This window comes from Chaetodon trifascialis, chromosome 14 (assembly GCF_039877785.1).
Source record: "Chaetodon trifascialis isolate fChaTrf1 chromosome 14, fChaTrf1.hap1, whole genome shotgun sequence".
Lineage (NCBI taxonomy): Eukaryota > Metazoa > Chordata > Actinopteri > Chaetodontiformes > Chaetodontidae > Chaetodon > Chaetodon trifascialis.
In genome coordinates this window covers 27,368,413-27,390,851 of record NC_092069.1, presented here as the reverse complement: position 1 = coordinate 27,390,851, position 22,439 = coordinate 27,368,413, and the positions used below count along the sequence as shown (strand labels likewise).

Here is a 22,439-nt window from a genome sequence, read left to right as displayed (position 1 = left end):
TGATGCAGCGTGTCACACTATCAATGCAGTATGTCGCAGTATTGATGCAGTGTGTCATAGTATCTATGCAGCATGTCGCAGTATCGATGCAGTGTGTCATAGTATCGATGCAGTATGTTGCAGTATCGATGCAGTGTGTCATAGTATCGATGCAGTATGTCGCAGTATCGATGCAGTGTGTCATAGTATCGATGCAGTATGTCGCAGTATCGATGCAGTGTGTCATAGTATCGATGCAGTATGTTGCAGTATCGATGCAGTGTGTCATAGTATCGATGCAGTATGTCATAGTATCGATGCAGTATGTCATAGTATTGATGCAGCGTGTCACACTATCAATGCAGTATGTCGCAGTATCGATGCAGTGTGTCATAGTATCGATGCAGTATGTTGCAGTATCGATGCAGTGTGTCATAGTATCGATGCAGTATGTCATAGTATCGATGCAGTATGTCATAGTATTGATGCAGCGTGTCACACTATCAATGCAGTATGTCGCAGTATTGATGCAGTGTGTCATAGTATCTATGCAGCATGTCGCAGTATCGATGCAGTGTGTCATAGTATCGATGCAGTATGTTGCAGTATCGATGCAGTGTGTCATAGTATCGATGCAGTATGTCATAGTATCAATGCAGTGTGTCATAGTATCGATGCAGTATGTCATAGTATCGATGCAGTATGTCATAGTATTGATGCAGCGTGTCACACTATCAATGCAGTATGTCGCAGTATCGATGCAGTGTGTCATAGTATCGATGCAGTGTGTCATAGTATCGATGCAGTATGTTGCAGTATCGATGCAGTATGTCGCAGTATTGATGCAGTGTGTCATAGTATCGATGCAGTATATCGCAGTATCGATGCAGTGTGTCACAGTATCGATTCAGTATGTCATAGTATTGATGCAGCGTGTCACACTATCAATGCAGTGTGTCATAGTATCGATGCAGTATGTCGCAGTATTGATGCAGTGTCATAGTATCGATGCAGTATGTCGCAGTATCGATGCAGTATGTCACAGTATCGATGCAGTGTATCATAGTATCCATGCAGTATGTCGCAGTATCGATGCAGTGTGTCATAGTATCCATGCAGTATGTCGCAGTATCGATGCAGTGTGTCATAGTATCGATGCAGTATGTCGCAGTATCGATGCAGTATGTCGCAGTATCGATGCAGTATGTCACAGTATCGATGCAGTGTATCATAGTATCCATGCAGTATGTCGCAGTATCGATGCAGTATGTCATAGTATTGATGCAGCGTGTCACACTATCAATGCAGTATGTCGCAGTATCGATGCAGTGTGTCATAGTATCGATGCAGTATGTTGCAGTATCGATGCAGTGTGTCATAGTATCGATGCAGTATGTCATAGTATCGATGCAGTATGTCATAGTATTGATGCAGCGTGTCACACTATCAATGCAGTATGTCATAGTATCAATGCAGTGTGTCATAGTATCGATGCAGTATGTCATAGTATCGATGCAGTATGTCATAGTATTGATGCAGCGTGTCACACTATCAATGCAGTATGTCGCAGTATCGATGCAGTGTGTCATAGTATCGATGCAGTATGTTGCAGTATCGATGCAGTGTGTCATAGTATCCATGCAGTATGTCGCAGTATCGATGCAGTGTGTCATAGTATCCATGCAGTATGTCGCAGTATCGATGCAGTGTGTCATAGTATCGATGCAGTATGTCGCAGTATCGATGCAGTATGTCGCAGTATCGATGCAGTGTATCATAGTATCCATGCAGTATGTCGCAGTATCGATGCAGTATGTCATAGTATTGATGCAGCGTGTCACACTATCAATGCAGTATGTCGCAGTATCGATGCAGTGTGTCATAGTATCGATGCAGTATGTTGCAGTATCGATGCAGTGTGTCATAGTATCGATGCAGTATGTCATAGTATCGATGCAGTATGTCATAGTATTGATGCAGCGTGTCACACTATCAATGCAGTATGTCATAGTATCAATGCAGTGTGTCATAGTATCGATGCAGTATGTCATAGTATCGATGCAGTATGTCATAGTATTGATGCAGCGTGTCACACTATCAATGCAGTATGTCGCAGTATCGATGCAGTGTGTCATAGTATCGATGCAGTGTGTCATAGTATCGATGCAGTATGTTGCAGTATCGATGCAGTATGTCGCAGTATTGATGCAGTGTGTCATAGTATCGATGCAGTATATCGCAGTATCGATGCAGTGTGTCACAGTATTGATTCAGTATGTCATAGTATTGATGCAGCGTGTCACACTATCAATGCAGTGTGTCATAGTATCGATGCAGTATGTCGCAGTATTGATGCAGTGTCATAGTATCGATGCAGTATGTCGCAGTATCGATGCAGTATGTCACAGTATCGATGCAGTGTATCATAGTATCCATGCAGTATGTCGCAGTATCGATGCAGTGTGTCATAGTATCCATGCAGTATGTCGCAGTATCGATGCAGTGTGTCATAGTATCGATGCAGTATGTCGCAGTATCGATGCAGTATGTCACAGTATCGATGCAGTGTATCACAGTATCCATGCAGTATGTCGCAGTATCGATGCAGTATGTCACAGTATCAATGCAGTGTGTCACACTATCAATGCAGTATGTCGCAGTATCGATGCAGTGTGTCATAGTATCTATGCAGCAGGTCGCAGTATCGATGCAGTGTCATAGTATCGATGCAGTATGTTGCAGTATCGATGCAGTGTGTCATAGTATCGATGCAGTATGTCATAGTATCGATGCAGTATGTCATAGTATTGATGCAGCGTGTCACACTATCAATGCAGTATGTCGCAGTATCGATGCAGTGTGTCATAGTATCGATGCAGTATGTTGCAGTATCGATGCAGTATGTCGCAGTATTGATGCAGTGTGTCATAGTATCAATGCAGTATATCGCAGTATCGATGCAGTATGTCATAGTATCGATGCAGCGTGTCACACTATCAATGCAGTATGTCATAGTATCGATGCAGTATGTCGCAGTATCGATGCAGTGTCACAGTATCGATGCAGTATGTCATAGTATCGATGCAGTATGTCGAAGTATCGATGCAATGTGTCATAGTATCCATGCAGTATGTCGCAGTATCGATGCAGTATGTCACAGTATCGATGCAGTATATCGCAGTATCGATGCAGTATGTCATAGTATTGATGCAGCGTGTCACACTATCAATGCAGTGTGTCATAGTATCGATGCAGTATGTCGCAGTATCGATGCAGTGTCACAGTATCGATGCAGTATGTCATAGTATCGATGCAGTATGTCGCAGTATCGACGCAATGTGTCATAGTATCGATGCAGTATGTCGCAGTATCGATGCAGTATGTCACAGTATCGATGCAGTATGTCGCAGTATCAATGCAGTATGTCGCAGTATCCATGCAGTATGTCGCAGTATCGATGCAGTATGTCACAGTATCGATGCAGTACCTCTTAATGTTCCAATCAAAGAACGATGAAATGAAAACACACTGCATGGTTAAAATGGTGCAATACAAATGTTTATTATATGACAAAAATACTGTCACTAACTACTGTCATCATCATCATCATCATCATCATCATCATCATCGTCGTCGTCAACATATGGTGTCTTCCCATCCAATCAGGACAGACTCTGCTTAAATCTTATACACAAACATCTTACACAGAATTAAATTAAGGAGAAACAGCAGCTCATCTTCCTCACACCTCTTCTTCCTCATTTAAAGGAGCAGTCGAGCACTTTGCTGTCAGTCAGATGTTTCAGGTGGACGTGAGTTGGACCTCTGAAACTGAAGCTTCACAAAATGACAAACTGCTCCTATAAATCTTCATTTTTCTGTTCCTGTCAAACGAAAACCCACACATCCTGCTTTCAATGTGGCTACGCTCCTCTCTCTCCCTAAGCCCCGCCTCTCTCCACCTGTACCTGCCAGGAGGCGGAGCTTTCGCTTGATGTTTTAAATGTTTAAGGCAGCTGGTCGCTCAGTGGTCACATGTTGTTGAATCCCATCATGCCTTTCATGTTGCCGGCGGCTCCCTGCTGGAACTGACGCATCATTGACTGAAGACCCGCCATACCACCTTAAAAAACAAACAAAAAAAAAAATTATTATTCATCAGTTTCCAGAAGCTTTTCAGGCAATGCAGAAGCAGTACCTCTTAATGCTGAGGTAGTACCTCTTAATGCAGAGGTAGTACCTCTTAATGCTGAGGTAGTACCTCTTAATGCAGAGGTAGTACCTCTTAATGCAGAGGTAGTACCTCTTAATGCAGAGGTAGTACCTCTTAATGCTGAAGCAGTACCTCTTAATACAGAGGTAGTACCTCTTAATGCTGAAGCAGTACCTCTTAATGCTGAAGCAGTACCTCTTAATGCTGAGGTAGTACCTCTTAATGCTGAGGTAGTACCTCTTGATGCAGAGGTAGTACCTCTTAATGCTGAAGCAGTACCTCTTAATGCAGAGGTAGTACCTCTTAATGCTGAAGCAGTACCTCTTAATGCTGAGGTAGTACCTCTTAATGCAGAGGTAGTACCTCTTAATGCAGAGGTAGTACCTCTTAATGCTGAAGCAGTACCTCTTAATGCTGAAGCAGTACCTCTTAATGCTGAGGTAGTACCTCTTAATGCAGAGGTAGTACCTCTTAATGCTGAAGCAGTACCTCTTAATGCAGAGGTAGTACCTCTTAATGCTGAAGCAGTACCTCTTAATGCAGAGGTAGTACCTCTTAATGCTGAGGTAGTACCTCTTAATGCAGTGGTAGTACCTCTTAATGCTGAGGTAGTACCTCTTAATGCTGAAGCAGTACCTCTTAATGCTGAGGTAGTACCTCTTAATGCTGAGGTAGTACCTCTTAATGCAGAGGTAGTACCTCTTAATGCTGAAGCAGTACCTCTTAATGCTGAAGCAGTACCTCTTAATGCAGAGGTAGTACCTCTTAATGCTGAAGCAGTACCTCTTAATGCAGAGGTAGTACCTCTTAATGCAGAGGTAGTACCTCTTAATGCTGAAGCAGTACCTCTTAATGCTGAAGCAGTACCTCTTAATGCAGAGGTAGTACCTCTTAATGCTGAGGTAGTACCTCTTAATGCAGAGGTAGTACCTCTTAATGCAGAGGTAGTACCTCTTGGTGTCAGTGTAAATGCAGCATCTGATCATGTGGCTGAACTGATGAGGCACTTGAAGGCAGCACCAGCACACACAATGAATCACTGAGGTTTGTCTCACAGAGTCTGTCAGCAGGCCTGTAAACTCTTCTTCACCTGTCGTCTTCCTGTTCACACTGTCCTGTCCCTGCAGTCACACCTGACCAGGTAACCGGAGCCCCCCTCCATCTGTCCCTGTCTGTGTCTCAGCCTGCAGACCGCCTCACTGTCCTTTCTTTCAGTTTCTTTAATCACTTTAAATATGAGCTCTGAGCTTGTGACTCTTCCCTGATAAAGTCCTCAACCTGTGTGATGCACAGGTAGACCAGATCTCACCCATGTGGTGCAGGACTCGGGGGTCCATCATTTTAGCCATCTGCTGGTTCAGTTTGGCCATCTGAGACGGGTTCACGTTCTTTGACATGTCTCCTCCTGAAAAACACCAAACACACATCAGATGCAGGGTCGCCTGGGTTGCTGGCCCCCACTGGGCCCCCCGCTCGGCCCTGACCCTCTGACCCACATGAAGCCCTGGCACATTAACATTAACACCAACACCCCCCGACCCCCCGACCCCTCTGTACCTTTAAAGAGTCCTTTGATGCCTCCCATCTTCTTGACCATCTGGGCGAACTTGGTGTACTGAGTCAGCAGCTCCTGGACATCTCTGGTGGCGACACCGGACCCCCGAGCCACCCTCTGGATCCTGTTGGGCTGCTTGCTGAAGAGTTTAGCGCCGTCTTTACTGTCCAGTTCTGAAGAGACAGACGGAAGACATTAACCAGTAAAACCAGCAAAGCAGTGAGGGAGAGAAACGTGCAGCTGCTGGTTTCATCACACTGACAGGAAGTCGACTCAGTTTGATATCTGACATCATCTACAGCAGGTAAAACACCTGCTGCACCCCGCCTCCGTCAACAACATGCCCACGGCCATCTCCTTCTGCTTTAGCTTGCTGCTGGAGATAGCTTAGCTTAGCACTTTATAACTGACATTCAGCCAATGGCTCCTTACCAACATGGCACTGTGTGTGTGTGTGTGTGTGTGTGTGTGTGTGTGTGTGTGTGTGTGTGTGTGTGTGTGTGTGTGTGCGCGTGTGTGTTACCCTGATCGTTCATGCTGTCCATGATGGTCATCAGTTTCTTCAGTCTGGCCATTGATTCCTGTTCGTTTCCTTTACTCATGAAGTCTGTACCAAAACCAGGAATCATCCCCTGAATGCATCACACAGACAGACAGACAGACAGACAGAGACAAACAGACAGAGAGACAGAGACAAACAGACAGAGAGACAGAGAGACAGAGACAGACAGACAGACAGACAGACAGACAGACAGAGACAAACAGACAGACAGACAGAGACAAACAGACAGAGAGACAGAGACAAACAGACAGAGAGACAGAGACAGACAGACAGACAGACAAACAGACAGACAGACAGACAGACAGAGACAAACAGACAGAGAGACAGAGACAAACAGAGACAGACAGACAGAGACAGACAGACAGACAGACAGACAGACAGACAGAGACAAACAGACAGAGAGACAGAGACAAACAGACAGACAGACAGACAGACAGACAGACAGACAGACAGACAGACAGACAGGCTTTTGAATATTCCTTCTGAGACTGTTCGTACGTTTGACTGGCGTCTAAATGAAGTAAAGTTGGGGTCTGGGTCATGTGACTCCCTTCCAGGTGTTAGCTGTGTTACTGTGCAGCAGGTGAGTGTTTACCATGATCTGTCCGAAGGGTCCCATCTTCATGATGTTCTGGAACTGCTCATACATGTCTCTGAGGGTGAACTGACCTGGAGGTCAGAGGTCACAGGTCAGTGATCACAATCATGACGCACTGTGTCCAGGTCAGGTGACTTGTGATCTACAGGTGTTCACTGTCTTCTATTCTGTACATACAGCGTCAACAGCTGGAGTCCACCATGAGCTCAAAGCTGGCTGCTAACACTCCCACAATGCACTGCACCACACCTCAAGTCCTAATAACTACAGCTGTCAGTGATGTCACAGCCAGGATCATGACAGTATGAGATTTTCATGGTACAATATCGCTGTCAGAAGATATCATCGTCATCATCGTCCTCATCATCATCATCATCCTCCTCCTCATCCTCATCAACCTGAACGGACTGAAACCAGAAGGCTTTTGGTTGAACCAACGTTTGTATGTTTTCAATAACTTGTCAATGAACACGTTGTTTTCATTCCACGGAGCGCCGTCGTCCTTCGTCCGTTGTCCATCCTCTCTGTGCGATGGTGACTGATGAAGAGTGTGAGGAGGTGTTTCTTACCGTGCTTCAGTTTGTCGATCAGCTCTTCGTTGTCATCCAGTTTCAGCTCGTTCACCCTGTCAATCAAACCCTCGATGTCGCCCATTCCTGACAGGAAGAGGAGCAGTCAGTGAAGGTTGCCATGGAAACATGTTCTTCACTAATAAGTTATGTAGTGGCTTTCACACACCTGATTGGCTGAGTAAAATGTGGGTTAATGACGTTTGTCGTTTCTGTCTTCATTATCATTATCAGCGGTACTAGTAGTAGTAGTAGTAGTAGTACAAGTATTATCACTGCAACAGGTTTTTATTTGGTCTAAGAGTACTGAGATTCACTGAGACGTTTTTTCTTCTTCTTCATCATTAAAACACACTGAACAGTCAACAGACAACAGAAATGAGCTACCGAGCAGTTTGCTGATGAACGGCTGAGTTTTAAACGGCTCGAAGTCGTCGATGTGTTCTCCTGTTCCGATGAAGATGATGGGACTCCTGGTGGCTGCCACACTAACGGGAAACAACAGAAGAAGAAGAACATCAACACAAGACTGACAGGAAACAACAGAAGAAGAAGAAAATCAACACAAGACTGACAGGAAGCAGCAGATGTCTTACGCGCTCAGAGCTCCTCCACCTTTAGCATGTCCGTCCAGCTTGGTGACGATCACTGAAGCCACGTCCACTTTGTCTTTAAAGGCTTTTGCCTGAGACTCACAGGCTTGACCAATTGATGCGTCCATCACATACACAATGTTGTCTGGTTGCTGTGGAAACATATGCAGAGAGAAAAATCTGGCTGAGCTGAGACAGGCAGGTACCTGAATGCACCACTGCAAGTACCAACCACAGACCACTTCACACACCTTCAGTCACCTGAAACGACACTTCACACACCTTCGGCCACCTGACAACACTTCACACACCTTCAGTCACCTGACAACACTTCACACACCTTCAGTCACCTGACAACACTTCACACACCTTCAGCCACATGACAACACTTCACACACCTTCAGTCACCTGACAACACTTCACACACCTTCAGTCACCTGACAACACTTCACACACCTTCAGACACATGACAACACTTCACACACCTTCAGTCACGTGAAACAACACTTCACACACCTTCAGTCACGTGAAATGACACTTCACACACCTTCAGCCACCTAACAACACTTCACACACCTTCAGTCACATGACAACACTTCACACACCTTCAGTCACGTGAAACAACACTTCACACACCTTCAGTCACATGACAACACTTCACACACCTTCAGTCACATGACAACACTTCACACACCTTCAGTCACGTGAAACAACACTTCACACACCTTCAGTCACGTGAAATGACACTTCACACACCTTCAGCCACCTAACAACACTTCACACACCTTCAGTCACATGACAACACTTCACACACCTTCAGTCACGTGAAACAACACTTCACACACCTTCAGTCACATGACAACACTTCACACACCTTCAGTCACGTGAAATGACACTTCACACACCTTCAGCCACCTAACAACACTTCACACACCTTCAGTCACCTGAAATGACACTTCACACACCTTCAGTCACATGACAACACTTCACACACCTTCAGTCACCTGACAACACTTCACACATCTTCAGTCACCTGACAACACTTCACACACCTTCAGTCACCTGAAATGACACTTCACACACCTTCAGTCACCTGACAACACTTCACACACCTTCAGTCACATGACAACACTTCACACACCTTCAGTCACATGACAACACTTCACACACCTTCAGTCACGTGAAACAACACTTCACACACCTTCAGTCACCTGAAACGACACTTCACACACCTTCAGTCACCTGAAACAACACTTCACACACCTTCAGTCACCTGAAACAACACTTCACACACCTTCAGCCACATGACAACACTTCACACACCTTCAGTCACATGAAATGACACTTCACACACCTTCAGCCACCTAACAACACTTCACACACCTTCAGTCACGTGAAACACTTCACACACCTTCAGTCACGTGAAATGACACTTCACACACCTTCAGCCACCTAACAACACTTCACACACCTTCAGTCACGTGAAACACTTCACACACCTTCAGTCACGTGAAATGACACTTCACACACCTTCAGCCACCTAACAACACTTCACACACCTTCAGTCACGTGAAACAACACTTCACACACCTTCAGTCACCTGAAACAACACTTCACACACCTTCAGCCACATGACAACACTTCACACACCTTCAGTCACGTGAAATGACACTTCACACACCTTCAGCCACCTGACAACACTTCACACACCTTCAGCCACCTAACAACACTTCACACACCTTCAGTCACCTGAAACGACACTTCACACACCTTCAGTCAGTTCAGATACCAGCCACAGTTCTGTGGTGGTGCGTTTAGGTACTCACCACAGCATTGGAGACTTGCAGCATCTCTTCAAACAGTGAGTCTTCCTGTTTGTGTCGTCCACTCGTGTCCACGATGATGATCTCAAAGTTCTCAGCTTTAAACTTCTCGACACCCTCTGCGGCGATTACCACCGGGTCCATCTCTGTGTAACTGAACACAACACACAGCTGTGACAGTCAGCAGACAGCAGAGGCCGCCACCAGTCTGTCCACTGAGGGATGACTCACCTGCCATAGAAGGGGATTCTGGCTTTGGTGGCATTCTGTTTCAGCTGGTCGAAAGCACCTGAGAGAGAAGAGGAGGATCATTAGAGATACAAAGAAAAGGTTCAACATGAAGTGCTGTGTCAGGTGACGGAAGGCGTGTGAAGTGTTGTTTCAGATGTCTGAAGGTGTGTGAAGTGTTGTCAGGTGACTAAAGGTGTGTGAAGTGTTGTCGGGTGACTGAGAGTGTGTGAAGTGTTGTCAGGTGACTGAAGGTGTGTGAAGTGTTGTCAGGTGACTGAAGGTGTGTGAAGTGTTGTTTCAGATGTCTGAAGGTGTGTGAAGTGTTGTCAGGTGACTGAAGGTGTGTGAAGTGTTGTCAGGTGACTGAAGGTGTGTGAAGTGTTGTTTCAGATGTCTGAAGGTGTGTGAAGTGTTGTCAGGTGACTAAAGGTGTGTGAAGTGTTGTTTCAGATGTCTGAAGGTGTGTGAAGTGTTGTCAGGTGACTAAAGGTGTGTGAAGTGTTGTCGGGTGACTGAGAGTGTGTGAAGTGTTGTCATGTGGCTGAAGGTGTGTGAAGTGTTGTCAGGTGACTGAAGGTGTGTGAAGTGTTGTTTCAGATGTCTGAAGGTGTGTGAAGTGTTGTCATGTGACTGAAGGTGTGTGAAGTGTTGTTTCAGATGTCTGAAGGTGTGTGAAGTGTTGTCATGTGACTGAAGGTGTGTGAAGTGATGTCATGTGACTGAAGGTGTGTGAAGTGATGTCTCAGGAGAATGAAAGGAAATAAAGCGTTGTGTACCGGCTCTAAACGTGTCGGCACAAATCAGGCAGGTCTTCCAGCCTTTCCTCTGGTAGTAATAGGCTAGCTGCAGAAAAACAAAGTAGTCAGTTAGACAGACAGACAGACAGACAGAGAGGCAGACAGACAGACAGACAGACAGGCAGACAGGCAGACAGACAGACAGACAGACAGACAGACAGACAGACAGACAGCAGGGGGCGCTCCGCATCAAACTACAATACAACCTATATCAATATGGGGGGCTGTCACCTTGGAGCAGGTTGTGGTTTTCCCGCTGCCCTGCAGACCAACAAACATGATGACGTTGTTCTTTCCTTTGGTGGGAGTCCAGGCCTTCACACCAGGGTCCACCAGCTGGGAGTACACACAGTATACACACACACACACACACACACACACACACACACACACACACACACACACACACACACACACACACACACACACACACAAAACACATACACACAAAACACATACACATAAATTCACACACAGTACACAACCCGTCATTCGTTCTCAGTTTACAGAGTTGTTTCTTAGTTTAAGTTTGAAGTTTTACTTTCTAGCTGACACAGTCTGAACATATCAGGACTTTCTGACTAAAAATGTTTCACTGCTGTTTCAGAACATTTGAAGAAAAACTCTTTCAGGAGTTAGGATCTGACCTTGACGAGCTCCTTGAAGACAGCGTGTTGGATCATCCTCCTTTTGTTTAGACCTGAAGCCATCTCCTCCAGGTCTATGGCAGACCTGCAGAGACAAAAAACACAGAGAGACTCGAATGCAGATCAATCACAGCTGCTGCACTGAGCTGGATCAGGTTGAAGTCCCGCAGCAGGACTCAGCTGTTTCACACTCACTTGACATTCTCTCTCAGCTGTTTGACCAGCTTGATGTTGACGTCGGCCTCCAGCAAAGCGGCGCACACCTCCTTCAACATGGCGTTTAACACCTGAAACACAGACAGACGACATGTCTCAGTCTCACAGTCTGACGCCCAACATTGGAGCTCTGAGTGATTCTGGTCCTCAGAGTCGTTTCTGAGTCCTCAGCAGTTCCTCCTTCACTCGCCAATCACACATGGTGGACTGTGAAAACTGATTCTGGTGTTTATTTGTAGGATTGATTAATTATTAGTTAAAATGTTGAAGTAAAATGAAAACATAGCACACGTATTGAGTATTTTGTGACTTTAATCTGTCATTCTGGTCCAGTCCAGGCAACCGAGGATGAGCTCAAACTTACTAACTATATCACTGACGAGTTAAATCAATAACTGGAGGCTCAAGTTAAAATAATTAGTAAACATGACAGACAGGAGTTTGGTCACATGACCTCAGAGTGTCGGGCTCTGAGTTACCTCTTCATTGATGATGGTAGCGTTGCTGAGTGACCTCAGCGCCGAGGTGATCTTCCTGCCCAGGTCGGCTAACACCATGATGGCGGTGAACTGAACTGATCCTGAAAGACACCGAGAGCACGGACTGACACCTGAGACCAGCAGACAGCACGGCCTTCGTCTGTCAGATATGTTTGCACTGATTGAAGAGACAGTTCATGTCAACACTGATGGTAGAGGACGGATCAGCTTACCGTGTGTGTTACAACCAAAATCTGTGTGTGTGTGTGTGTGGAGGGGAACCCCCCTACTGAGCGTGCTCAGTGAGTCAGCAGGTCAGCTGACAGGTGAAGGTCACAGCACGCAGCCACTCACTTCCTGTCCAGAGGAGAGAAAAGTACGTCCACAATCACAGATGTCTTTAAACACAACACCTTTAAGGACACAAGACATGATCAGGTCAACACACTCAGCTCTGGTCTGCAGGTAAGCATAGCGACAGGACTGATGCCTCAGGTGATGAAATGGATCATAAACGCACCTGCTGAAAATATGACACCTTTACGCTGTCATACTGACACCTGTTTCAGTTATTCTGTCCACCCGCAGTGACAGCAGTGGAGTGGACCAAATATTAGAAACACCTCTCAGTACAGGAAGTACAACGCTGACACAGAGTCAGTGAGTTGGCCGAGCTACAATTTCAACTTCCTGTTAGTAGTCAGTTTACACACTGACTCCATTTAAGTCTGCTCAGTTAGCCGCTGCAGTTAGCCGCTGCTGTTAGCCGCTGCAGTTAGCTGCTGCTGTTAGCCGCTGCAGTTAGCCGCTGCTGTTAGCCGCTGCTGTTAGCAGTGTACTCATGGATGTGCAGATCACTGGATCACTGTGATACTGATGAGAACGTAAAGCAGGAGGATCCTCAGTCCTGCAGAGTCTTCTGTAGTTTCTCAGTGGATTTCTGGGGGTTGTTCTGGATCATCATAGATATGATCTCCACAGGAAGTGACATCACACTGAGACGTGTGTTGTGTCAGTGTTCACGTCTTAGGAGGAGGAGGAGGAGGAGGAGGAGGGAGAGTTTAGACTCTGCTTCACCTCCTGCAGTATCCCTGCCTCCTTCAGCTCTCCTCTGAGAGAAGTCACAGTGTAGAAACATCAAATATAACAGAAGAATTTGACTCTTTCTACTGTATTCATTGGATTACTGACTGTGACGTACTTCCTGTGTTGTGCTCAGGTCACGTGTGAACGTTTCAGCCAGTCGGCTCCAGACGGTCACAGTGAAACATGACAGTATTTATTCAGTTTGAGCTGAATTATGTGCAACAGCTGACTGTGACTGATGTCAGATGATCATTTGGGCCTTTTCATGGAACAAACGATGAGTGGCGCAACAGACAAAAGACGATCAGACAGTTATTAATCGCAGCCAGCAATAATGACGATGGTGATGATGATGATGATGATGATGATGGAGAAGAGTTGTTACTAATTTCTCCGGTAAAAACATGGTATCGTTGTGTCCCTGTCTGTTGGATTGGGACAGCCACAGAGGGACATTTGATCCGAAGCTGGACATGTTAAGGACTGAGCGAGGACGAGATTCATCAATAACTTCGTTTCAAACTCGATCAGTATGTCACTTTCAGTCCATCTCTGATCACATCGTCGTATCGATCATCATATTGATTGTCCCAGCGGTTTCTCGAGCTGCTGGTTATCAGTCTTATCCCTCCCACACATCAGCTGTTTACGGCGTTTATCGGTGCTAACGGTAGTTAGCCACAGTTAGCCGCTGCCGTTGGCAGAGTGGATGTTTGCAGTTAGCTCGATTAGCTACTTGTTAGCTACAAAGTGTGTTCACACGGAGCCTTTCGGGTCGATTAAAGCCTGTAAATTAACAAGTTTAGTTAAGGATAATTATAGATTAATGGTTCATTCTTACCGACTGTCGACGTTTTTGCTCAAACAACAGCTGCAAAAGACCGAAACTCTCCCAAAGAAACGTCATCTAATCCAAACTGACCCGGAAACAGTTTTCTTCTTCGCCTTCTTCTTCGAGGGTTGACCGCAGCTCGTATTCTTGGTGTTGCATTGCTGCCATCTGCTGTCAGTTTGTGTGATTTGTCACATTTGCCGTTTTTATCGCGAACTGAATCGTTGAGCTTTCACTGTTGATTGAACAAAACAAAACTTTTGAACGTCAGCTTGTTTTTTTCTATTGTGTTGGTGTTTAAATGGCTAATTGGTTAATCAGAAAAGAACAGATGAATGGATAATATCATTAGCTACAGATCAACTAGTATTCAAATCAGCTTTATTGGTCAATTATATGCACACATAGAAAGGGTGCGCGTCCACTGAAATACACGTAACAGACTGATGATTTACCCTGAATGAGAGCATGAGTAACCCACTTCAGCAAGGGGGAGGGGAGGAGAACACACAATATTCATCAAAACTTTCTGTTGGTGGAGTACAATTAATAAGTAACAAATGTACCAATAAACATATTAGAAAATTGTACCACCAAACCTCAACCCCTCAGTCAAAATCCATCTGGAATTCAAAATTTGAAAACATTGAATGGAAATCTGTATGGACGTTCAATCAGAAATTTTTTGTAACAAATAAAATCAAGGAAGTAGCCTTCAAAATATTACATTTAATTTACCTAACGAATCATGTTGTTGTAAGATTTGGAGTTGTGGAGAGAAACTGTGTGTTTTGTAACCATGAGACAGAAACTATCTGCCGTTTATTTTTTGAATGTGTTTGTTAAACATTTTGGTCAAAAGTAGAGCAGTTCTACAATGTACAGACTGGCTCCAATAAAAGGAGGTTTTATTTTTTTATGGAAATAGTTCTAGCGAACATCGAAAGAGTTACATCTTGAATTTACTTATATTGCATGGCAAGTATTATATTCACAAGTGCAAGTGGAGTCAAAAACCTCCAACAATACAGCAGTTTATGAAGGAAGTACAGTTTTATATGACCTCCTTACACAGTGTAAAAGACAAAAGAGCAATGAAGACTCTGGACGTTTGTGAATCCTTTAACATGTTTAATTAGTTTTGTAGGTACCCTAAATGTTTATGTATATATGTACATTTGTATATATTGTATATTTGTATACACACTGGTGTTTGTATATATTGTAATGTATATATTGTGTGGTGGACACTATCAATTAAAAAAAAAGAAAAAAAAAAAAGAGCATGAGTAACTAAAAATCAGGACTTATGAAAGTTAATCAAAGCAGAGATCATTGTTTTTCTAAATGAATAAAAACTCTTCATAATCAATACAAACGGCGCAGAGAAATCGATCCTACATGGATTTACATGGAGAGGATGATTATGGCTTGGATACACATGCATGTGTGTGTGTGTGTGTGTGTGTGTGTGTGTGTGTGTGCGCGTGTGTGTGTGACATCACATCACTAGGTTGTGAGAGGTTGTTGCAGCGTTCAGAGCTCTGTGGCGCCTCCCAGAGGGGAGAAGGTGGGACCGGCTGCGTCCAGGTGTGACGGGTCCGCAAGATTCAAGATTCTTTATTGTCATTTACTTGGAACAATGTAACATTGTCAACAGTAATGAAATGTTTTGTGCTTAATGCCAACTCAACTTCACGGTGCAATCTCAGAATAAAATATATACATACAAACAGAGGTAGCATAAAAATGGAATAACAAATAAAAACAGAATAAAAACACTAGAGTAATAGAGGTAGCATAAAAATAGCATAAAACACTAGAGTAATGACAAGGGCACGCAGGGATGTGTCCCGACTCTGGAGGTGGATCAGTCCTGAATGGAGGGCAGCTCATAGTCTGTTCTGTCCGGTCTGATGGTCCAAAGCAGACAGTGATGGATAAACAGAGGACAGACTGGATCAGTGCAGAGCAGACCTGGATCAGAGTAGACCTGGATCAGAGTAGACCTAGATCAGAGTAGACCTGGATCAGTGCAGAGCAGACCCGGATCAGAGTAGACCTGGATCAGAGTAGACCTGGATCAGAGTAGACCTGGATCAGTGCAGAGCAGATCTGGATCAGAGTAGACCTAGATCAGAGTAGACCTGGATCAGTGCAGAGCAGACCCGGATCAGAGTAGACCTGGATCAGAGTAGACCTGGATCAGTGCAGAGCAGACCCGGATCAGAGTAGACCTGGACCAGCAGCTCCTCTGCTGGGCCTCTGTGTGGACTTCACTGTGGATCCCAGAAACCTGAAAATTTCTTGTTATGTTTGCTGTTGTGTTTTGTTTTAACTCAATAAAGTTTTTCAAAATAAAATAAAAAAGCATAACTGCTTCCGGGGCCTGTTTGTTTCTCTTAAGGTGGTTTGAACGCGTGTTGGAGAAAAGTGGGATTTTGAATTTTACTGAGTTGTAACAGTCACACCTGTGTTTGCTTCACGTTTGTAAGTGTCTTTACCTGAACAGGCGAACCGTTGCTTCATGGTTGTTCTGTCATTGAGGGTGATAAGAAGCGATTTATGAGAGTTTGCAGGTCCACCTTAAGCCACGTTCCGGAGCGCCAGAGTGGATCCGCGTCTGAACCCAAAAGCCACTGGATCCGGTTTGTGACTCGCTTTGAGTTTGAAGATGAATTTTTCTGAAGCGAAATCAGAAGTGAAGCAGCTGCTGGGCAAAGTCAAACCGTGTGAAGTCCACAAACTGATCAACTGGATGAGAAACTCAGGTAAACACACCTGTAGCCTTCGATTGGACACTGAACAGGTTTCCAGTTCATCACGTGAGCTGATCACAGGGCAGAGAGTCGCTGATCAATAACATCTACAGCTGATTTAACAACTCGTGTTTTCTCCGTATTATCAGAAATATTGGTCGAGGGAGAGAGAGAAAGATTCATAAAGGTTCACACAGGTGAGTTCACACCTGCAGTCAGGTTCACGCTGATCTGAGTGCTGGAAAGATTCCAGTTACTTTGTCTCTGTGCTCCAGGACACAGTGTGACGTGAAACTAAGACTCTGGACATCAGTCCACCTCTCAGCTTAGTGCGCCTGGTTTCAGAGGACCACCTGTTCCCATAAACCTGAACGAAATGGTCCCATGTGGGACTGGACTGCAGACTGAACCTGGAACCGATGATCAAATAATCAGCAAAATCATACTGAAGCTAATCGTCTGCACTATAAACTCACCAGAAAGGCGACACAGAGAAACGGAAAGGTGACAGAGAGAAATGGAAAGGTGACAGAGAGAAATGGAAAGGTGACACAGAGAAATGAAAAGGTGACACAGAGAAATGGAAAGGTGACACAGAGAAATGGAAAGGTGACACAGAGAAATGAAAAGGTGACACAGAGAAATGGAAAGGTGACAGAGAGAAGTGGAAAGGTGACAGAGAGAAGTGGAAAGGTGACACAGAGAAGTGGAAAGGTGACACAGAGAAATGGAAAGGTGACACAGAGAAACGGAAAGGTGACACAGAGAAACGGAAAGGTGACACAGAGAAACGGAAAGGTGACACAGAGAAATGGAAAGGTGACAGAGAAGTGGAAAGGTGACAGAGAGAAATGGAAAGGTGACACAGAGAAATGGAAAGGTGACAGAGAAGTGGAAAGGTGACACAGAGAAATGGAAAGGTGACAGAGAAATGGAAAGGTGACAGAGAAGTGGAAAGGTGACACAGAGAAGTGGAAAGGTGACAGAGAGAAATGGAAAGGTGACAGAGAAGTGGAAAGGTGACACAGAGAAGTGGAAAGGTGACAGAGAAGTGGAAAGGTGACACAGAGAAGTGGAAAGGTGACACAGAGAAGTGGAAAGGTGACACAGAGAAGTGGAAAGGTGACAGAGAAGTGGAAAGGTGACACAGAGAAACGGAAAGGTGACACAGAGAAACGGAAAGGTGACACAGAGAAATGGAAAGGTGACACAGAGAAACGGAAAGGTGACACAGAGAAACGGAAAGGTGACACAGAGAAATGGAAAGGTGACAGAGAGAAATGGAAAGGTGACACAGAGAAATGAAAAGGTGACACAGAGAAATGGAAAGGTGACAGAGAAGTGGAAAGGTGACACAGAGAAATGGAAAGGTGACAGAGAAGTGGAAAGGTGACAGAGAGAAATGGAAAGGTGACAGAGAGAAGTGGAAAGGTGACACAGAGAAATGGAAAGGTGACAGAGAGAAGTGGAAAGGTGACACAGAGAAATGGAAAGGTGACACAGAGAAATGGAAAGGTGACAGAGAAATGGAAAGGTGACAGAGAGAAATGGAAAGGTGACAGAGAGAAATGGAAAGGTGACACAGAGAAATGGAAAGGTGACACAGAGAAATGGAAAGGTGACAGAGAGAAGTGGAAAGGTGACACAGAGAAATGGAAAGGTGACACAGAGAAACGGAAAGGTGACACAGAGAAACGGAAAGGTGACACAGAGAAATGGAAAGGTGACAGAGAGAAACGGAAAGGTGACACAGAGAAATGAAAAGGTGACACAGAGAAATGGAAAGGTGACAGAGAGAAATGGAAAGGTGACAGAGAGAAATGGAAAGGTGACACAGAGAAATGAAAAGGTGACAGAGAGAAGTGGAAAGGTGACACAGAGAAATGGAAAGGTGACAGAGAGAAATGGAAAGGTGACAGAGAAGTGGAAAGGTGACAGAGAGAAATGGAAAGGTGACACAGAGAAATGGAAAGGTGACACAGAGAAATGGAAAGGTGACAGAGAGAAGTGGAAAGGTGACACAGAGAAATGGAAAGGTGACACAGAGAAACGGAAAGGTGACACAGAGAAATGGAAAGGTGACACAGAGAAATGGAAAGGTGACAGAGAGAAATGGAAAGGTGACACAGAGAAATGGAAAGGTGACAGAGAGAAACGGAAAGGTGACACAGAGAAATGAAAAGGTGACACAGAGAAATGGAAAGGTGACAGAGAGAAATGGAAAGGTGACAGAGAGAAATGGAAAGGTGACACAGAGAAATGAAAAGGTGACAGAGAGAAGTGGAAAGGTGACACAGAGAAATGGAAAGGTGACAGAGAGAAATGGAAAGGTGACAGAGAAGTGGAAAGGTGACAGAGAGAAATGGAAAGGTGACAGAGAGAAATGGAAAGGTGACAGAGAAGTGGAATGGTGACACAGAGAAACGGAAAGGTGACACAGAGAAATGGAAAGGTGACACAGAGAAATGGAAAGGTGACACAGAGAAATGAAAAGGTGACAGAGAGAAGTGGAAAGGTGACACAGAGAAATGGAAAGGTGACAGAGAAATGGAAAGGTGACACAGAGAAATGGAAAGGTGACACAGAGAAATGGAAAGGTGACACAGAGAAACGGAAAGGTGACAGAGAGAAATGGAAAGGTGACACAGAGAAATGGAAAGGTGACACAGAGAAACGGAAAGGTGACACAGAGAAACGGAAAGGTGACAGAGAGAAACGGAAAGGCGACAGAGAAGTGGAAAGGTGACAGAGAGAAATGGAAAGGTGACACAGAGAAATGGAAAGGTGACAGAGAGAAACGGAAAGGTGACACAGAGAAATGAAAAGGTGACACAGAGAAATGGAAAGGTGACAGAGAGAAATGGAAAGGTGACAGAGAGAAATGGAAAGGTGACACAGAGAAATGAAAAGGTGACAGAGAGAAGTGGAAAGGTGACACAGAGAAATGGAAAGGTGACAGAGAGAAATGGAAAGGTGACAGAGAAGTGGAAAGGTGACAGAGAGAAATGGAAAGGTGACAGAGAGAAATGGAAAGGTGACAGAGAAGTGGAATGGTGACACAGAGAAACGGAAAGGTGACACAGAGAAATGGAAAGGTGACACAGAGAAATGGAAAGGTGACACAGAGAAATGAAAAGGTGACAGAGAGAAGTGGAAAGGTGACACAGAGAAATGGAAAGGTGACAGAGAAATGGAAAGGTGACACAGAGAAATGGAAAGGTGACACAGAGAAATGGAAAGGTGACACAGAGAAACGGAAAGGTGACAGAGAGAAATGGAAAGGTGACACAGAGAAATGGAAAGGTGACACAGAGAAACGGAAAGGTGACACAGAGAAATGGAAAGGTGACAGAGAGAAACGGAAAGGCGACAGAGAAGTGGAAAGGTGACAGAGAAGCGGAAAGGTGACAGAGAGAAATGGAAAGGTGACAGAGAGAAACGGAAAGGTGACACAGAGAAACGGAAAGGCGACATGAAATGTGTTTGGGGAAAAAATGTTGACATGAACTAAAAACAAACTTTATGGAATAAACATGGATACAATGAAATAAAAATCGATTAAAAGTTATTGAAATGAACTCTGAAATTCATTTCATCAGTATTTTACTTTATTCATGTGATCACTGATCTCATGGTGTGTTTTTTAATAAATTTAGTAGTGCTGTCAAAAATATCGCGTTATTAACGCAAATCAATTTTAATGGCATCATTTTTTTTTTATCGTGCGATTAACGCTCTTTGTGACCTAGTGAACTTGTAGTTTTTTAGAAGCTGTGGCCACTGCTAGTAACGTTAGAAAAACTACAGGATTCGATTGTAACCCGGAAACAAAGCACGGTGGAACAAGTGGTAACACTGTTGCCTCACAGCTAGAAGGTCCCCGGTTCAAATCCCGCTGTGGGCGCTGGTGGCGTGCTCAGTGCCTGCTGCTCGAAGAAAAGGGGGCCTTTCTGTGTGGAGTTTGCATGTTCTCCCCGTGTTCACCCGGGGTTTCCTCCTTAAATAACCCCCACTAAAAACATGCAAGAAGATCACCACCTGACCAACGGTGACGAAGAAGGATGGGTCCCCGGGCGCGGGCACCGGCATCGGCTGGCAGCCCACCGCTCCTGGTCTGCCGCGGAGGAACGACGGACCGAGGACGGGTCAAATGCGGAAAAAATAATTTCACATAAAGCATGGCGTGTGTACAGTCTCCTCCTCCCTGTAGCATGTGTGTGATTAATAAAGTAAATCTTAATCTTAATCTTAATTAATAGACACGCCCCACGCATGTTTTGGTCTCGCCTGCTCGCTAGCTGTCAAAGTGTCGGCGGATGTCAGGCGCGAAACGCCGAAATGGACGCGAACAAGATTCTGAATGGAAAGTTTAGTTTCAAGAAGTTGCAGATGGGTCGACTGACAAGAGCAAAGTTTGGACAGAGACAGATGGATACAGCAACTAAGAACAAGCTGACTGCAGCCAGAGACAAGTGATGTTCACTGTTTCTGGAGAGAAAGAAGAGGCTGATGAGCCTCTGCTGAACAAACACAGAGCATCACAGTCTGACTGCTGGGATGTTCAGAGGAAACTTAAAGGAAAGTTTCAGCCGTGGTTTAACTGCACTACAGGCTGAGTCCTACTTTACAATGATGTCACCTTTAACTTTATCTAGTATCTCCCTGTTTTGATCCCTTAGAAAAGGCTGCTGAAGGGCTTTTTGTAAACAAGCATTTTTTTTTGTCATCTGTTTATTGACAGCGTTAAACTGTGAGATTTGATTCATTCAGATGTGAATGTTAGTGTGAAATATAACACGACACGTTTTCAATAAAAACATTTGCACAAAGCAAACCTACAGTATTAAAATGATAATGGGACATTTAGAGTAGACAAAAATGTGCGATTAATTTGCGATTAATCGCGAGTTAACTGTGACATTTATGCGATTAATCGCAATTAAATATTTTAATCGTTTGACAGCACTAGAATTTAGTATTGAACCCTTTGGGCTTCCGTACTTTTGACCTGTTGTTTCTTCCTGCAGATGAGTTGGACGAGCTGCTGTCAGACAACAAGAAGGTGATTCTACGAAACATTTCTGACGAGCTGCGAGTCCGACTGCCTGCAGACGCCATGTTACCCTCTGAGACCACTGCGCACAGCAAGGTACTGTAGTACTGCTACTGCGCACAGAAAGGTACTGTAGTACTGCTACTGCGCACAGCAAGGTACTGTAGTACTGCTACTGCGCACAGCAAGGTACTGTAGTACTGCTACTGCGCACAGCAAGGTACTGCTACTGCGCACAGCAAGGTACTGTAGTACTGCTACTGCGCACAGCAAGGTACTGTAGTACTGCTACTGCGCACAGCAAGGTACTGTAGTACTGCTACTGCGCACATCCAAGTACTGTAGTACTGCTACTGTGCACAGCAAGGTACTGTAGTACTGCTACTGCGCACAGCAAGGTACTGTAGTACTGCTACTGCGCACATCCAAGTACTGTAGTACTGCTAC

General features: G+C 44.7%; 2 protein-coding genes across 2 annotated transcripts in view; one reads left to right on the top strand and one right to left on the bottom strand.

Annotated features, from left to right (window-relative positions):
- Nucleotides 1-3,513: 3,513 nt before the first annotated feature.
- Nucleotides 3,514-14,290, bottom strand: srp54 (signal recognition particle 54). Its single transcript, XM_070979114.1, has 17 exons — nt 14,190-14,290; nt 12,496-12,619; nt 12,263-12,363; nt 11,763-11,854; nt 11,568-11,652; nt 11,152-11,256; nt 10,900-10,966; nt 10,124-10,181; nt 9,896-10,046; nt 8,073-8,221; nt 7,864-7,964; nt 7,477-7,563; nt 6,905-6,978; nt 6,271-6,379; nt 5,750-5,920; nt 5,502-5,597; nt 3,514-4,102 (listed from the first exon to the last, which is right to left on the bottom strand). Exons 3-17 carry the CDS (start codon nt 12,338-12,340, stop codon nt 4,011-4,013), a joined length of 1,515 nt encoding a protein of 504 aa, XP_070835215.1. The 5' UTR covers nt 12,341-12,363; nt 12,496-12,619; nt 14,190-14,290; the 3' UTR covers nt 3,514-4,010.
- A 2,495-nt stretch (nt 14,291-16,785) lies between these two features.
- LOC139342303 (uncharacterized) overlaps nt 16,786-22,439 on the top strand; it is a 14,681-nt gene continuing 9,027 nt past the window's right edge. The window contains exons 1-2 of the mRNA XM_070979334.1: nt 16,786-16,951; nt 21,967-22,088. Of these exons, the coding sequence (XP_070835435.1) occupies nt 16,855-16,951; nt 21,967-22,088 (219 nt within the window). The 5' untranslated portion in view covers nt 16,786-16,854. The remainder of the gene's footprint in view (nt 16,952-21,966; nt 22,089-22,439) is intronic.